Here is a 14,336-nt window from a genome sequence, read left to right on the forward strand (position 1 = left end):
AGACACTGCCTGACCTGTGGAGTTCCTCCAGTATTTTGTGTGTGTTGTTTCAGATATTCAATTTAGATTGGCTTCAGCATTAGCAACAGAACTAAATGAGAATTACAAATCTGACATCCATTTGCCTTTCCACTTCTCACTCACAAAACTTCAATATCTTGATATCGCTATGGTTACAAACGATTGTGCTTTCATTGATACAAGTTTTTATTAAACACGCTGATACGAATGTCTTCTCCTTTCTCTGGTGTAGTGACATCAGCATCGGACTTCGAAGGAAAGGGTCCTGAGTTCGAATCCAGCCAGTTCCTTGCATGCTCTCCATCCGTGCTGGGTTGAGTGGCAAGCTAGCACTAACTCAGCCTCATATAAAAAAAAGTCAAATACTCAAGAAATGGAAACAAAAAAGCCACCTAATGCCCCTCAAGATGCAAACAGGAACAGCATCCATTTGGAACTGGACAAACACAGGGCCAAAAAAGGTCCATTCCATGGTGGATTTCAAGTATACAAATTGGTGTAACACATGACTTGAGAAACCATGAAAACTATTATCTGTGGTGGGAGATCAACTTGAAACTGGCAGGAACCACGCGATCCACAACACCCCCAACCTTTGTGTCATCAGCAAATTTACTAACCCAGCCCTCCACTTCCTCATCCAGGTCATTTATAAAAATCGCAAAGAGCAGGGGTCCCAGAACAGATCCATGAGGCACACCACTGGTCACCAGCCTCCATGCAGAATATGACCCGTCTACAACCACTCTTTGCCTTCTGTGGGCAAGCCGGTTCTGGATCCACAAAGCAACGTCCCCTTGGATCCCATGCCTCCTTAATTTCTCAATAAGCTTTGCATGGGGTACCTTATCAAATGCCTTGCTAAAATCCATATACACTACATCTACAGCTCTACCTTCATCAATGTATTTACTTTACTTTATACTTTTCTTTATTGTCACCAAACAATTGATACTAGAGCATACAATCATCACAGCGATATTTGATTCTGTGCTTCTCGTGCCCTGGGTTACAAATCGATAATAAATATTAAAAATTTAAATTATAAATCATAAATAGAAAATAGAAAAGGGAAAGTAAGGTAGTGCAAAAAAAAACCGAGAGGCAGGTCCGGATATTTGGAGGGTACGGCCCAGATCCAGGTCAGGATCCGTTCAGCAATCTTATCACAGTTGGAAAGAAGCTGTTCTCAAATCTGGCCATACGAGTCTTCAAACTCCTGAGCCTTCTCCCGGAGGGAAGAGGGACGGAAAGTGCGTTGGCTGGGTGGGTCGTGTCCTTGATTATCCTGGCAGCACTGCTCCGACAGCGTGCGGTGTAAAGTGAGTCCAAGGATGGAAGATTGGTTGTGTGATGTGCTGGGCTGTGTTCACAGTCATCTGCAGCTTCTTCTGGTCTTGGACAGGACAACTTCCATACCAGGTTGTGATGCACCCCAGAAGAATGCTTTCTACGGTGCATCTATAAAAATTAGTGAGGGTTTTAGGGGACAGGCCAAATTTCTTTAGTTTTCTCAGGAAGTAAAGGCGTTGGTGGGCCTTCTGGGCAGTGGACTCTGCTTGGTTGGACCAAGTCAGGTCATTTGTGATATTGACCCCGAGGAACTTAAAGCATTTGACCTGTTCCACTTGCGCACCACCAACTTAAATTGGGTCGTGCAGTCCGCTACTCCTTCTGAAGTCAACAACCAATTCCTTCGTCTTGCTGACGTTGAGGTATAGGTTATTGTCTTTGCACCATGCCACCAGGTTCTTAATTTCCTCTCTGTACTCAAACTCATCATTGCCTGAGATACGGCCTACAATTGTTGTGTCATAGTCACATCCTCAAAATATTTCTAAGCAATTTGACAAAAAAAGGACATCCAATTCAAGGAAGAGGGAACTCTGTCTTTTGTCCTGTTGACCGATCAATAGAGAAGTATTTGCTGCATTAGTTCACCTTGTGTACACAAAATAAAAAGGTGGAACACTGAACCTGTTTCATAACATCAATTTAGAGTAAGAAACCAACTGTGTGTTGTGCAGTTAATATTTGAGTAAACTAGATATACATCTATTGGTTTATTAAGCATTCTTGTTCATTTAAATAACTCATATGGGTTATCTGTAAGTTTTGTTCTTGCATCATCCACGTCATGTGGTAAGAGATGGTGGGGGAATTCCGGCAGGTATTTTTCCCTTCCTATTTGAGAAGCAAGCACTTGTGAATTCTTGTTGAACACAGAATCAATGCCAGACAATCACCATGCTGTTGGCGAAAGACTGCCCAGCTAAGAGATCTGGTGAAGTACACAAAACTGACTCCGGGACCCAAGGGCTGAGAGCATCCATCTACCCAACAAATTCCAGAAGTGAATTGCTCTCAACACCATTGGGTGACACCTCAAAGCTACTACAACCTGCCCCGTGCAATTGCTGTACTGACAGAACGCTCAGGGAAAGTTTCAGGTGACAAAAGAAACCCCTTCCAATTCATTCCACACTATTTCAAACTAGATAAACTTACATTCATCTTTTCTCACTGCCAGTTGACTACAAAATACAACACTTGGCACGACACACACCAAACCATAATAGATTCTAATAATGACTTCCTCTGTTGTCCTTAACATCGAATTCGACAAATATATTTCAGCAACCTGAGCCACCCTCTGAAAGTGGCATTAGCTTCTTTCAAAATTGTCACCTTCAAATGCAAATTAAAAAAAATACATGCAGGAATTACAGAATAAATATAGGCTGCCAGAATTAGAGAGCAGGAAAGTCCAAATATATTTGGTAAGGCAGACACATTTAGAATCAAGATGTCTGCGGGATTAAAACACTGCAGAAGACTGAAGGATTAATTTCACATTATAGAAAATAGGTCCTTTAAAAGTCTGGCGTTCTTGGAAAGGAACAGTGAGCACGTGGGCTGAGGTTGGACCAAATTATGATTAAATTGGCATTGAGTTCAGTCATGGCACAAACCCAAGATTATTTATCAACTGCTACTTTGAAGCAAAGCAACAATTCAAAATGTATCACAGAAGCAAAAATCAGAGAAGTGCGGGTTCTGAATAGAAGTATTAGTAAGCTCACGTTAATTGTCCTTCATTCTTACATGTATACAGATAAAGGAAACATCGGTTGATCCTCTGGGCCAAGGTGCAAGACACAGTACACAGTGAGAGAAGGAGAGTTAAGATGAAGGAAAGAAAGTGACAGAGGGCCAGAAAATTTATTGGGGGGAGGATAAGGATTTTAGGGATAAATTTAACCACCGGACCTGTACATGAATTACACTCTGACCTTGAGAGAATTTTTAATCCCCTTTTAAACTAGCCTACGGGATTTTTAACATTTCCCCCGTCACCCATCCAACGCAATAGCAAAGAAATCCAGGATTACGAAATAACCATTAAAATGAGTCACATTAATTTTGAAAGAAACTTATTTTTAACCTCAAAGTGTTGAGTGTGGTAATACAGAACAAGTGACATCACATTAACCATTGATTTGCCTGTTGTTGCACAAAACATCCAATATTCTGGCCATGGAATTAACCACTGTGTATAATCAGCAGATGATTAAATACACCCTGTTTTACTAGTCAGCCTTAATTTCTGCCCATTTATCTTAATGGTGCCCAAATTATACCTGATTTTGGGAACAATACTGCCTCAAGGTAACATCTTGCATCCAAGTGAAAGCCCAGTAAATATTCTAAGCAGAAGTGAGTTTCAAAGTTTATCTTTTTTCTGCATACATTTATAAAAGCAAACCAGATGTGCATTTTGCTTGCCAAGTTACAAACACAATTGGTTTTCTAATTCTCACACTTTCTGCCTGTGACTAGGAGTCAGATTCACATGCTTCCATGAACGGACTGTAAATGAGAGCGAAAACTGAGACACAGGCTGTGAACACAAGCCACACATTGGGGCAAATTTTCAGTTTGCTACCAGGAAATAAAAGAGTTGTTGAAGATTGCCCGGTTGGTAACATATTCTCAAGCAATAAATATCAACCAGGTTCGTAAAGACAGCTAAAGAATAACATCACTATAGCCCTATAGCCCTCCCTTCCCAAAAAAACTAAAACAGGTAGAATTAGAGGAATAAATAAGTACGCAAATTGCAAAAAGGTGCAAGAACTTTCCCAACAGTGAGTGGGGTTATTGGGTTGTCTAGTACAAGGAATTCATACAAACTTAAGTGTGTCCAAGAGAGTTTAAGACAGGGGTACAGGGGTTCCCAACCCAGGGTTCACGGACCTCTCAGTTATTGGTAGGGATTCATAGCATAAAAAAGGTCGGAGATCCCTGGTTTAAGACAACATGTAAACATGCCCACCATTACCTTAGGAAATTAAACTGGGCAGAGGGAAATACTCTTTGGGAACAGTGATTATAATTATGAAAGCTTCAATGTTGCTATGGAAAGGAATGGGGTTGGTCCTTAAGTTTAAGGTTCTCTACTGAAGCAAGTCTGATTTCAATAGATTGAGAGGGCAGTGAAGGTAGACTGGGAGCAGGCCCTCAGCCGGTTAAACTGACATCTTTTAAAAGAGTAGAGCTCAAAACCAGCAGTAAGGTGAGAGGCAAGGATAGCATGATTAGAAAAAATTGGTTACAAAGAATATTGAAGGTTTGGTCATGAAAAATAAGCAGCAGGAATAGGCAACTGAAATCAAGCGAGTCTCTTGAGGAATAAAGAAGAGGTTGGAGAGAATTTCAGAAAGGAGGCCAAAAAAATGCCACAAGATATCCTTGGCAAATAAGACAATATGAGGATTAGGATGTGGACATCATCTATACTAACTAGAGAGAAATACGTGTAAGATAACATTCAGGGAGGGGCACGTGGACGTTCTGGAACCACATCAGGATTGAGAAAGGGTAGGGCGTTGAATGTCATGGATGAAGATACCAGCCGAGCTGATGGAGATTTCTGAATGTTTTTTAGCCGCTGGTGAGATACCAGGAGACTGGAGGGTAGTTAATGCTGCTTCCTTAGGACGTGTGCATTTCTGGTCGCCACACTTTCAGAAAGATGTGATTGTGCAGAGGAGAGTCACTGGGATTGGAGAAGTTTAGCTGGGGAAAGATTGGATAGGCTGAGCCGGTTTACTGTGGGGCAAAGACGGCAGAGGAGTGACGGGATAGAGTTATGCAATATTATGAGAGTCGGGGTAGATATAGTCAGTGTCTTTTTCAAAAGTAAAAGGGCATAAGTTCAAGAACGAGTTTCAGAGGGGATTTGAGGGGAACAACTTTGATATCAGAATCAGATTTAATATCATGGTAAAATGTCAAGAAATTTATTGTCTTTGCTGAAGCAGTACAATGCAATTAAACAGTGAGAACTTATGATGGTAACAATGAGAACAAGACGTGACCTGGGTGAGGGGATCCTCAATGATAGATAAACACCACCTTTTTGAGGCATCGCTCCTTGCAGATGTCCAGGACACTACGGAGGCCAGTGCCCATGATGGAGCTGACTAAGTCTGCAACTTTCTGCAGCTTAATTTGGAACTCGCTGCCAGAGGAGATGTGGAATCAGGCACCAACATTAGCAAGTGGATGAATAGACAAGAAATAGACGGATACAGACCTAATAGGGCAAATGGGATTAGTGTAGATGGGCAAAATTGTCAGGCTGGATGTACTGGGCCCTTTTCAGAGTTGTAGAAATCTATAACACTGTGACTTGAAACTTTCTCCTCTGGAAGTTGTAGCAAGACAAGGGTTAAGATAACGTCCAGGCAAGGATAGTTCACAGAGAGTGAGCAGTCAATCCAGGGAAGACGGTCATTAACAATCCAGACAAATGGTGCAATAAAAATGTATCCAACTGAAAAATAATTCTTACCAGATTCAGCAACCTTCAGTTCACAGTCCATATAGTCAAACATTTCCACCGTGAGCTGGAAGCTGGAACAAAAATAGTTGACTCTATTAATGAATCTTTAACAGAGCTAATTCAGACATTTAGTAAGGCTTTTCTCTATGTCTAATTATTATTAACCAGTCTCTCAAATGAATTAATTGCAACAGGCACACAATGGAGTCTGACATAACCAACCCACCAACGCCCTCGTTCCACCTTCTTAATTTCCAGTTTGTTGTTTATTAAAGTTATATCTGTACTGTGAAGAGAGAACAGCACTCTCCGAAATATAATGGTTGGATCAATAACCAAAGTCATGCAGCAATCACAATAACCATCTAACACTGCCCAACACTGACAGCCAAGTGCACCATTGCCCCTTCATACATTAAGGCAGGAGTTCCCAACCTTTTTTATGCCATGGACCAATATCATTAACCCAAGGTGTCTGTGGACCCCAGACTGGGAATCCCTGCTTTAAGGGAAACAAACACAATACATGCACACCAGTCTGGAAAATCTTCAACATCACACACATAAACAATTACTTGCAACAAAAGACTTGGCTTCTCCTACAATGCACTTATCTAAAAGGAATATATTTGTTGAGCTTTCAGTTGAGAAGAATGGCAAGATATCAACAATCACCACATGACGGACCGGGCCTAAATGTATTTGGAGATTCCGAAACACAACAAATACAACACGTGCTGTGCAAAGCCAATTCCACTTTTCTAGGGGTACAAATGCAGACATTAATAAAGATCATTTTTGGGACTCTATTTTAAAATCAGATTTTTTTTTTAAAGCGAACTTATTGGTCATTGCCCTCTCTCTAGAAACTAGGCAGTTCTGGAGGACCACTACACATGTTAAACTTGTCTTGTCATTTCCGCACGGCGGGAACTAGTCCATCCTTTCTCCAGATATGCAATTATGATTCCAGAGGAAATAACAGTGCCAGTAATATTATACTGTCTTACATAAATATGTACCTTGCACTTTACGTCAACCTGTCAATCTCCAGGCCATGCCACTCTGGGACTCGTGCTAATTATTTTTGTGTTGGTATGTGCTGGTTCATATATATACTGTGTTTTGCATCTTGGCCCTAGAGGAACATTGTTATATTTAGCTGTATACATGTGTATAGTTGAATGACAATAAACTTTAACTTGAACAACCTGCCCACATTGTTAATTTTAAATCTATGACCTTTTCTCCTGCCGAAACCCAGACCCCATCAATGCCATCAACGTAAGGCAAGCGGGCCAAGGCATCTCTATTCTGCGATCCCTATTCGAAAAGCAGATACTCCACTGACATAACACAAGAACCATTCTGCTCTAATAGTAGAGTTACCGGAATCTTTGCTAACGTCAGGTAATCATGGTAGTAAAGTTAACATTTTAAAAAATCTAACCTATTTAACAAATTTAGAATCTGAATGAATTCACTATACTAAGTTCAATATCAAAATGCAAACTAATAAAAAGTCACAATGAATTGATTTAAAGCTACCAGGGTTTGTGCTTGTTAGAAGCACCTGTTAAGCTGATGGATGCCACAGATTCCTATTTGGACCAACTTTGCTCTGGATGATGCACGAACAAAACTTGGTACTATTTTACTTTTGCACTCAGAATAATTTCCAGTCAATCAGCGAAGTTTATAAATGCAGGGTATGGGATCACTTTTCTACTGTTCACTCAATAGCAACTTCACAATCCCACACGTTCATGCATGCAAGATGCAAAAAGAGCAGGGAGCCATGCTTGTTTCGTCCACTCTGTGAAACCAACACAGGGTCTGTATGGTTCCGCTAGCACCTGCTGTCAACGTAAAGGCACTTTGGCCACAGAAGAGACAAGCAGCACTGTGTGTGAATGTAATGTTGTATGAAATAAATGTAAAACTAATCACCCAGTTGCCCATTAAGCACAATTTATAGTAACTATGAGGAATGGTAATCAATAACAACTAAGAGCATTAATATTGTGCTCTTTCACCCTCAGAAAATCAAGGTTAATATTTACAAATTTAATGCCAAATGTATTAATATTCAGATAACTGCAGCATTTGAGAAAAAAATCTACCGAACGGTTTGTTTATATTGTCAAGATCAGCCCAAAAAGAATATAGATTAAAGGGAGCCTTTTGATCTACAAACTATAATCGTTCAATGATAGTTCAATTAGGAGACCACCACTTAGGGTTTTAACCCAAAAGCAAGAATAAAATTCGGAGCAACATGCACAAAATGCTGGAGGAACTCAGCAGGCTGGGCAGCATCTATGGAAAAAAGTACAGTCAACGTCATTCTGCCGAAGGGTTTCAGCCTGAAACGTTGACTGTACTCTTTTCCATAGATGCTGCCTGGCCTGCTAAGTTCCTCCAGCATTTTGTGTGTGTTGCTCGGATTTCCAGCATTGGCAGATTTTCCCTTGTTTGTAATAAAATTCTGAGTTTCTGGTTGTATTGGATCTCTGAAAGCCATGGTCTTTTTACAGCGCTTCCTGTAGAAAATGACATCTTGCTGTGGCAACATTCCAGTAATGTCAAATCATCTTCTTGCCTACAGTGACAAGGTCCGAATAAGCTATGATGGCCCTGAATTCAGAGTGTGAGGAAGATGTAACAGCAAATATTATTACATGAAACACACAACGTTAGTGAGATAAGTTGTCACTGAGAAAATGGCATCCGGTAATGTATGCTTTTTACAACTCACCTCCAAAAAGAGAATAATGCTCTAAAAAGTACAAGAAGAATGGCAAGATCAATCACAAAACACAAATACTAGAGGGAATATTTTCCAGTGGTTCTGGAAGGATAAAAGAATTTCTTAATTTTAGGCATGCACTGACTGTTTCTACTTGCTATGGAGCTTAACAGGGATGCTAGCTTTTTACATAAAGATGGAAACAGCAGTAATTTCCACTCTTGTCCCTCTACCTAAATATATTTGGCGTTCAAGCTCCCTTGTTGCACTGTATGAAGTGGATGAAAGGTACATTTGAATGGAGTGAAGTACCAACAGTGCAAGGAGACGGAATTTCAATGTGAAAACAGTACTTTTAGAAACCTTGCACAAACTGTGACCTTGCACCATCCAAACCGCAGCAAAGATACTAAACTGAGGTTGGCCTTCTCAAGTGGGAATTTATAGTCCCTGTGTTTCAGCCAATATATCATCACTGTCTCTCATCTGTTCTCATGGGGTACGGGCGGTTATCAAGTGAGCCAATGGCACCACTTTGAGAGAACCATAATGTTCTATAACATGTCCAAGATTAGAAGATACTTAAGTATTTCAAAGAGAACCTGAAATTTGAATAATATTGGCCTTTTCTGCTAAAATGAATATGCTTCATGAACATCCCCAGATATGTAGAATATTTAGCACTCTCATAATAGCTTCTTCCAAAGAAAAACTTTCGGACAAGTACTAAGTTGGACAGGCTTGGATACAGTGTAAAACAGAAGAGCATTACACTAGAATGGAAGAGTTACTCCAAACAGCTCTTCCACATTCCTCAGTGATCATTTATACAGCAGCAGTATAAGCAATTTGTTCCTCTTGTTCAGATGTTCCATGGGCCGAAAAATCCGACAGGCAGAGAAGTCAAGTCTATATTTAGGTAAACAGTTTGCTTTTAAGAATAATGAGCACATTATTTCAAGGTCAGGATTTATAAATTATAAATCGCCTGAGATGTGCGCACAGTTCATTACCGAAACTACTTAGAGATTTCAACCACTTAATTCAATTTAAGAATTCGTAAAATGAATTAACTGGGTTGAGGATAAAAATATAACAACTCAGTCAAACTGGAAATTAATAAAAGCTCTCATTCCATCTGCACCAGATGTACATCGCTGAGGAGAGTCCTCTGAAATGTGGGAGGATATTGGGATTTGATTGAAAACCTTAGGGGACCAAGTTCCCTGTGAATATTTCTTTCGCCATGAATCTCTCAGGATGTGGGCAGTGCAAGCACGGTCAGTATTTGCTGCTTATCTCTAACTACCTTTGAGCAGCGAGTGGGTCATCAACATATTGAATCAATTCTTCATTCAGGTACTCCAACTATGTTATTGGACAGGTGGCTCTAGAATTTTGGCCCAGTGATGATCAAGTAAGTGACATGTTATTCTAAGTCTGGATAATGCAATATCAGACATCCCACCCTGCAAAAACTCATTTCAGGGAGGTAGCACTCCACCCCCACCCCCGGTTGACCTCCAAGGGCACATGATTACGGGACATTTGATTATGAAAGAACAGAACAATTTATTTGACACATATTGAAACTATTTACACACACACACACACACACACACACACACACACACATTCCTTGTTGAGTATTTTGTTGGCAATCTCAATGCCAATGCAAATAGCTTTTCTATTTCTTTTGCAAACTTTCCTTGTACTGTGAGGTGGCTCTGCTGAAAAGAACTGTGAAATACTTGAGCAGCCTTCCCTGTGATTAGCCTCCCTAATATGTTGTGGTCCCTAAAAGAAATAAAAGCATCAGGTGTATCCTTATTATATTGTCTTATGTAATACTTTGTTTAGTGATTTTGTCTAATCTGTAAACCAATCTGTAATCTGTAAACTGGGTATATGCAGAAAATGTGACATTAAAATATGTACTTATAGATTATCATGCAATCTTTTTTTTATTCTATTACAACTTTAAGCACGTGTACAGGGAGTTTGGCCTCGTCACGTAGGACATTACCAGAGAAGCTCTTTAGCAGCTAGCCAGCTAGTTTAAATAACGTTAGCTATGCTAATGAACGAATGACACCTGTTAAACTCACCTCAACATGTCTTTTACAGTCCTAGCCCACCATGGGCAACAGAAAAGTCACTGTTGCAAACAGTGCAGCGAGCAACACTGTCATTATTTTGACCCCGATTAGGCAGGGGTACGCTTTAGTGTAGTCTGGGGTGAAGTGTGTTTTATATTTTCTTTTTTTGAAACACTCTGCCATGGCGGTGCAGGACACCGAACTGAACTGATGGAGAGACAGAGGTCGACTGTAAAGCCCGCCCACAGAGAAAACTGATAGGTCTACTTAGCACAAAGAGAGACCAAACAGGATGCTCGTTCCCGCTCCCGCTCTCCCTCTCCCTCTCATTTCCAGGATATTGTATATAATTTGCGGGCATCAGGGAGCTGCTATTAATATGCGGGAGACTCCCGGAACTTCCGGGATAGGTGGGATGTCTGCAATATTGCTCTAAGTCATGTTGGTGCACAAGTCGGTGGGGTGCTCCCATGTGCCTGCTTCTCAGTATTGGGACCGTAGGATTCAGAGGTGCCGGCAGAGTGGCCTGGGCTATTAGCTGCAACACGTTTTGTAGATGTCCATGATTCAGTCAGACTGTGCTGGAGGTGGGGAGAATGAGTGAGAATTCAGGATGGTAGGTGGATGTTGTCAAGGTTAAGTTCTGGGGTAGCACTCGTCCATTCCATCATGCTCATGAGATGCTCCTCGTAGAGAGTGGAAAAGCACTGGTGTGTCAGGAGGTGAGACACTCAGCACAGAGCACACAGCCTCTGGTAGATCCCCAAAACCAACACAAGTACGTGGCTGGTCAAGTGCCGCTTCTGGTCAGTAGGGATCACCAGGATGTTGCTGGTAATACTATTGAAGTCTAGACTGGGTGATCGGTCAGTCTCTTGTTGGAGACGGACTTGGCCAGGCACTTTTCAACGTGTTCCAGAACATCGTCTAAGTCTTACAGCATGCAGACGTGAGCTGCTTTCTGAGGAACTGTGAACAGAGTTGGATATTGCGCAGTCGGAACGTTTTAGTCCTCCTGACAGATTGTGGGCCACCGTCGAAGCAGCTGAAGTGGATCTAAGACACTGTCCCGAGGAGCTCCTGGAGCAACGCCCTGGAGCTGAGATGACTGACCAACAATCGCAACACAACCATCCTCCAAAGGTATAATTCCAACACCTCTGACCACAGATCAGCGCAAAGCAAAAGGTATGCAAACCGTGGCTCGGTATTGATCGGACTTACATGTTATTTACATCCGTGCCAGAAGCTTTATCCAGAGCTTCATCAGTCACTTCCAGATTTGGTGGAAACTCGGAATGCTGCGCAAAACAGTAACAGCAAAGTGATGAGAAAGTAACCTTGTGTAGGAGTTGATGCACATTCCATAGAACCTCTTTCTCATCTACTTAGAAAACATTCTAAAAAGAAGGCAGTGCCCTTCTCATCATGAATTACATTTAAAAATAATGGGAGAGAAATATGTTGTGTACTGGAAGGCAATTACAGCCTCCTTGACGTACAATGTGTGGTGCGTGGCCAAGTGGTTAAGGCGTCGGACTAGTGATCTGAAGGTCGTGAGTTCAAGCCCCAGTCGAGGCAGCGTGTTGTGTCCTTGAGCAAGGCACTTAACCATACACTGCTCCAGTTCACCCAGCTGAAAATGGGTACCGGCAAAATGCTGGGGGTTAACCTCGCGATAGACTGGCGTCCTATCCGGGGAGGGGGGGGAGTCTCGTACTCTCAGTCGCTTCATGCCACGGAAACCGGTATAAGCACCAGCCTGATGAGCCTATAAGGCTCAGAACAGACTTTAGCTTTAACTTGACGTACAATGATTTTTGGGTGTCCTTCTATATTAATCAGCAGTTAAGGAGGGAAACAGCACTCTGGCCTTCATTGTAAGAGGTTTTGATTATAGGAAGCAACACACATAAAAGTTGCTGGTGAACGCAGCAGGCCAGGCAGCTTCTCTAGGAAGAGGTACTGTCGACGTTTCGGGCCGAGACCCTTCGTCAGGACTGGGAAAGGGTCTCGGCCCGAAACATTGACTGTACCTCTTCCTAGAGATGCTGCCTGACCTGCTGCGTTCACCAGCAACTTTTATGTGTGTTGCTTGAAATTCCAGCATCTGCAGATTTCCTTGTGTTTGCGTTGATTATAGGAGCAAGGATGGCTTACAGCAAAACCACACAAGGAGCATGTGTACAATTTTTATTTTCTTGCCAAGGAGATATACTGATTCCTGGGATGGTGGGATTACTGAATGAGGAGAGACTAGATTAACCCAGTGTTTAGAGATTTTATTGAAATGTGCCAGTTCAACAGGCTGACAGCTGGGTGGATGTTTCTGTTGGCTGAAGGACCTAGAACCAGGAATCACAGTCCCAGGACATAGGGCAGGGATTCCCATCCTTTTTTATGCCATGGGCCAATGTTCAGTGGACCCAGGTCGGGAACCCCTGTATTAGGGTTAAACATTTGGGACTGAGAAGAGAAATTTCTTCACTCTGAGGGTAGTGATTACTCCACTAGAGAGGACACTTTGTTGAACATATCTAAGCAGGAGATAGATAATTTTCAGTGACATGAAGTGACTTAAGAGTGGCAAAGTGGTGTTGAGAAAGGTAATCAGGCCTGTTTATACTAAAGAGAAGTATGGCCTACCTCTGAATGGCTATTATTTTTCTTAATCCTTGGAGGATAAGTATTTGTTGCTAAATAAATGGCTTTATACAGTTGCTCAAAATATAGCCTTTATTTCCATTGGTACGCAATATTCGGTGGCACTGAGCACGTGTACAACTGGTAGGATCGGAATTTAGCTTGCAGTGCAGCTGCAACACTGGATAAACCACTAAACTCCAGCCTGTGGACTGTGGCCCACAATCCTCACCTGGAGGAGACACTCGCTGCTTTCCAACAGCCACACATCCAGTGATCTTGAGCAAAGCTTTGGGAATATACAATGGAAATAACTTTCCGCATGAAAGGGCACCATCACTGACAACCCGTCATTAATCGGCCAATTTCTTTTGAAGCCGTATTAATATGATTTCATGTAAACACACAAATAAAACGACATCTGAAGTATATGATTTTTAAATGTTCTTATACTAATAGAAGCCTAGTCCTAGTTCAGCTGTAGCAAGTGAAAAACATCTTGGGTTGAAGAAACACTTGAGATATAAACAGTATTGTGAGGGAGACGTACCTTTTTATGAAAATCGATCTTGGTGCTGAGAAGTTTGACGTAGACACTGGCCAACTGTCCATACCGATCATGCATATGACCCTATAAAATGTTTAAATAAAATATTACAGTACGACTAAATGAAAAAGTTGAATCCTCATTGGAATAGATTTATTTGTTTGGAACATGGAGTTTTTACATCATACCGTGGTGCACCGAACGAGCGACACACAAAGGAGGAAGATAGGCGGTAAATCCACTTAAAGAATCATTGTAGCAGCAGGTCACAGAGCTGGCAACTGCCTTGTCATGATGCACTGACTTTAGTGAAGTGGTCAGGCTTACAGAAATCTCACCACAACAAACACACAGAAGAGATGGGGTAAAGGAGGGGGAGCAGGGCTGTGCTGCTCTCCTCTGCGTCTGGACAATCGGCACTTGCTGTGG

At 41.7% G+C, this 14,336-nt stretch overlaps 1 protein-coding gene across 2 annotated transcripts in view; it reads right to left on the reverse strand.

Moving 5' to 3' along the window:
- Nucleotides 1–14,336, reverse strand: part of LOC134338457 (huntingtin-interacting protein 1-related protein-like) — a 138,183-nt gene that overhangs the window by 65,932 nt on the left and 57,915 nt on the right. For both annotated transcript variants that reach the window (XM_063034276.1, XM_063034277.1), the window contains exons 5-7: nt 13,911–13,991; nt 11,942–12,018; nt 5,879–5,940 (exon numbers count right to left, since the gene is read on the reverse strand). In XM_063034276.1, the coding sequence (XP_062890346.1) occupies nt 5,879–5,940; nt 11,942–12,018; nt 13,911–13,991 (220 nt within the window). The remainder of the gene's footprint in view (nt 1–5,878; nt 5,941–11,941; nt 12,019–13,910; nt 13,992–14,336) is intronic.

This window comes from Mobula hypostoma, chromosome 27, assembly GCF_963921235.1.
Source record: "Mobula hypostoma chromosome 27, sMobHyp1.1, whole genome shotgun sequence".
Lineage (NCBI taxonomy): Eukaryota > Metazoa > Chordata > Chondrichthyes > Myliobatiformes > Myliobatidae > Mobula > Mobula hypostoma.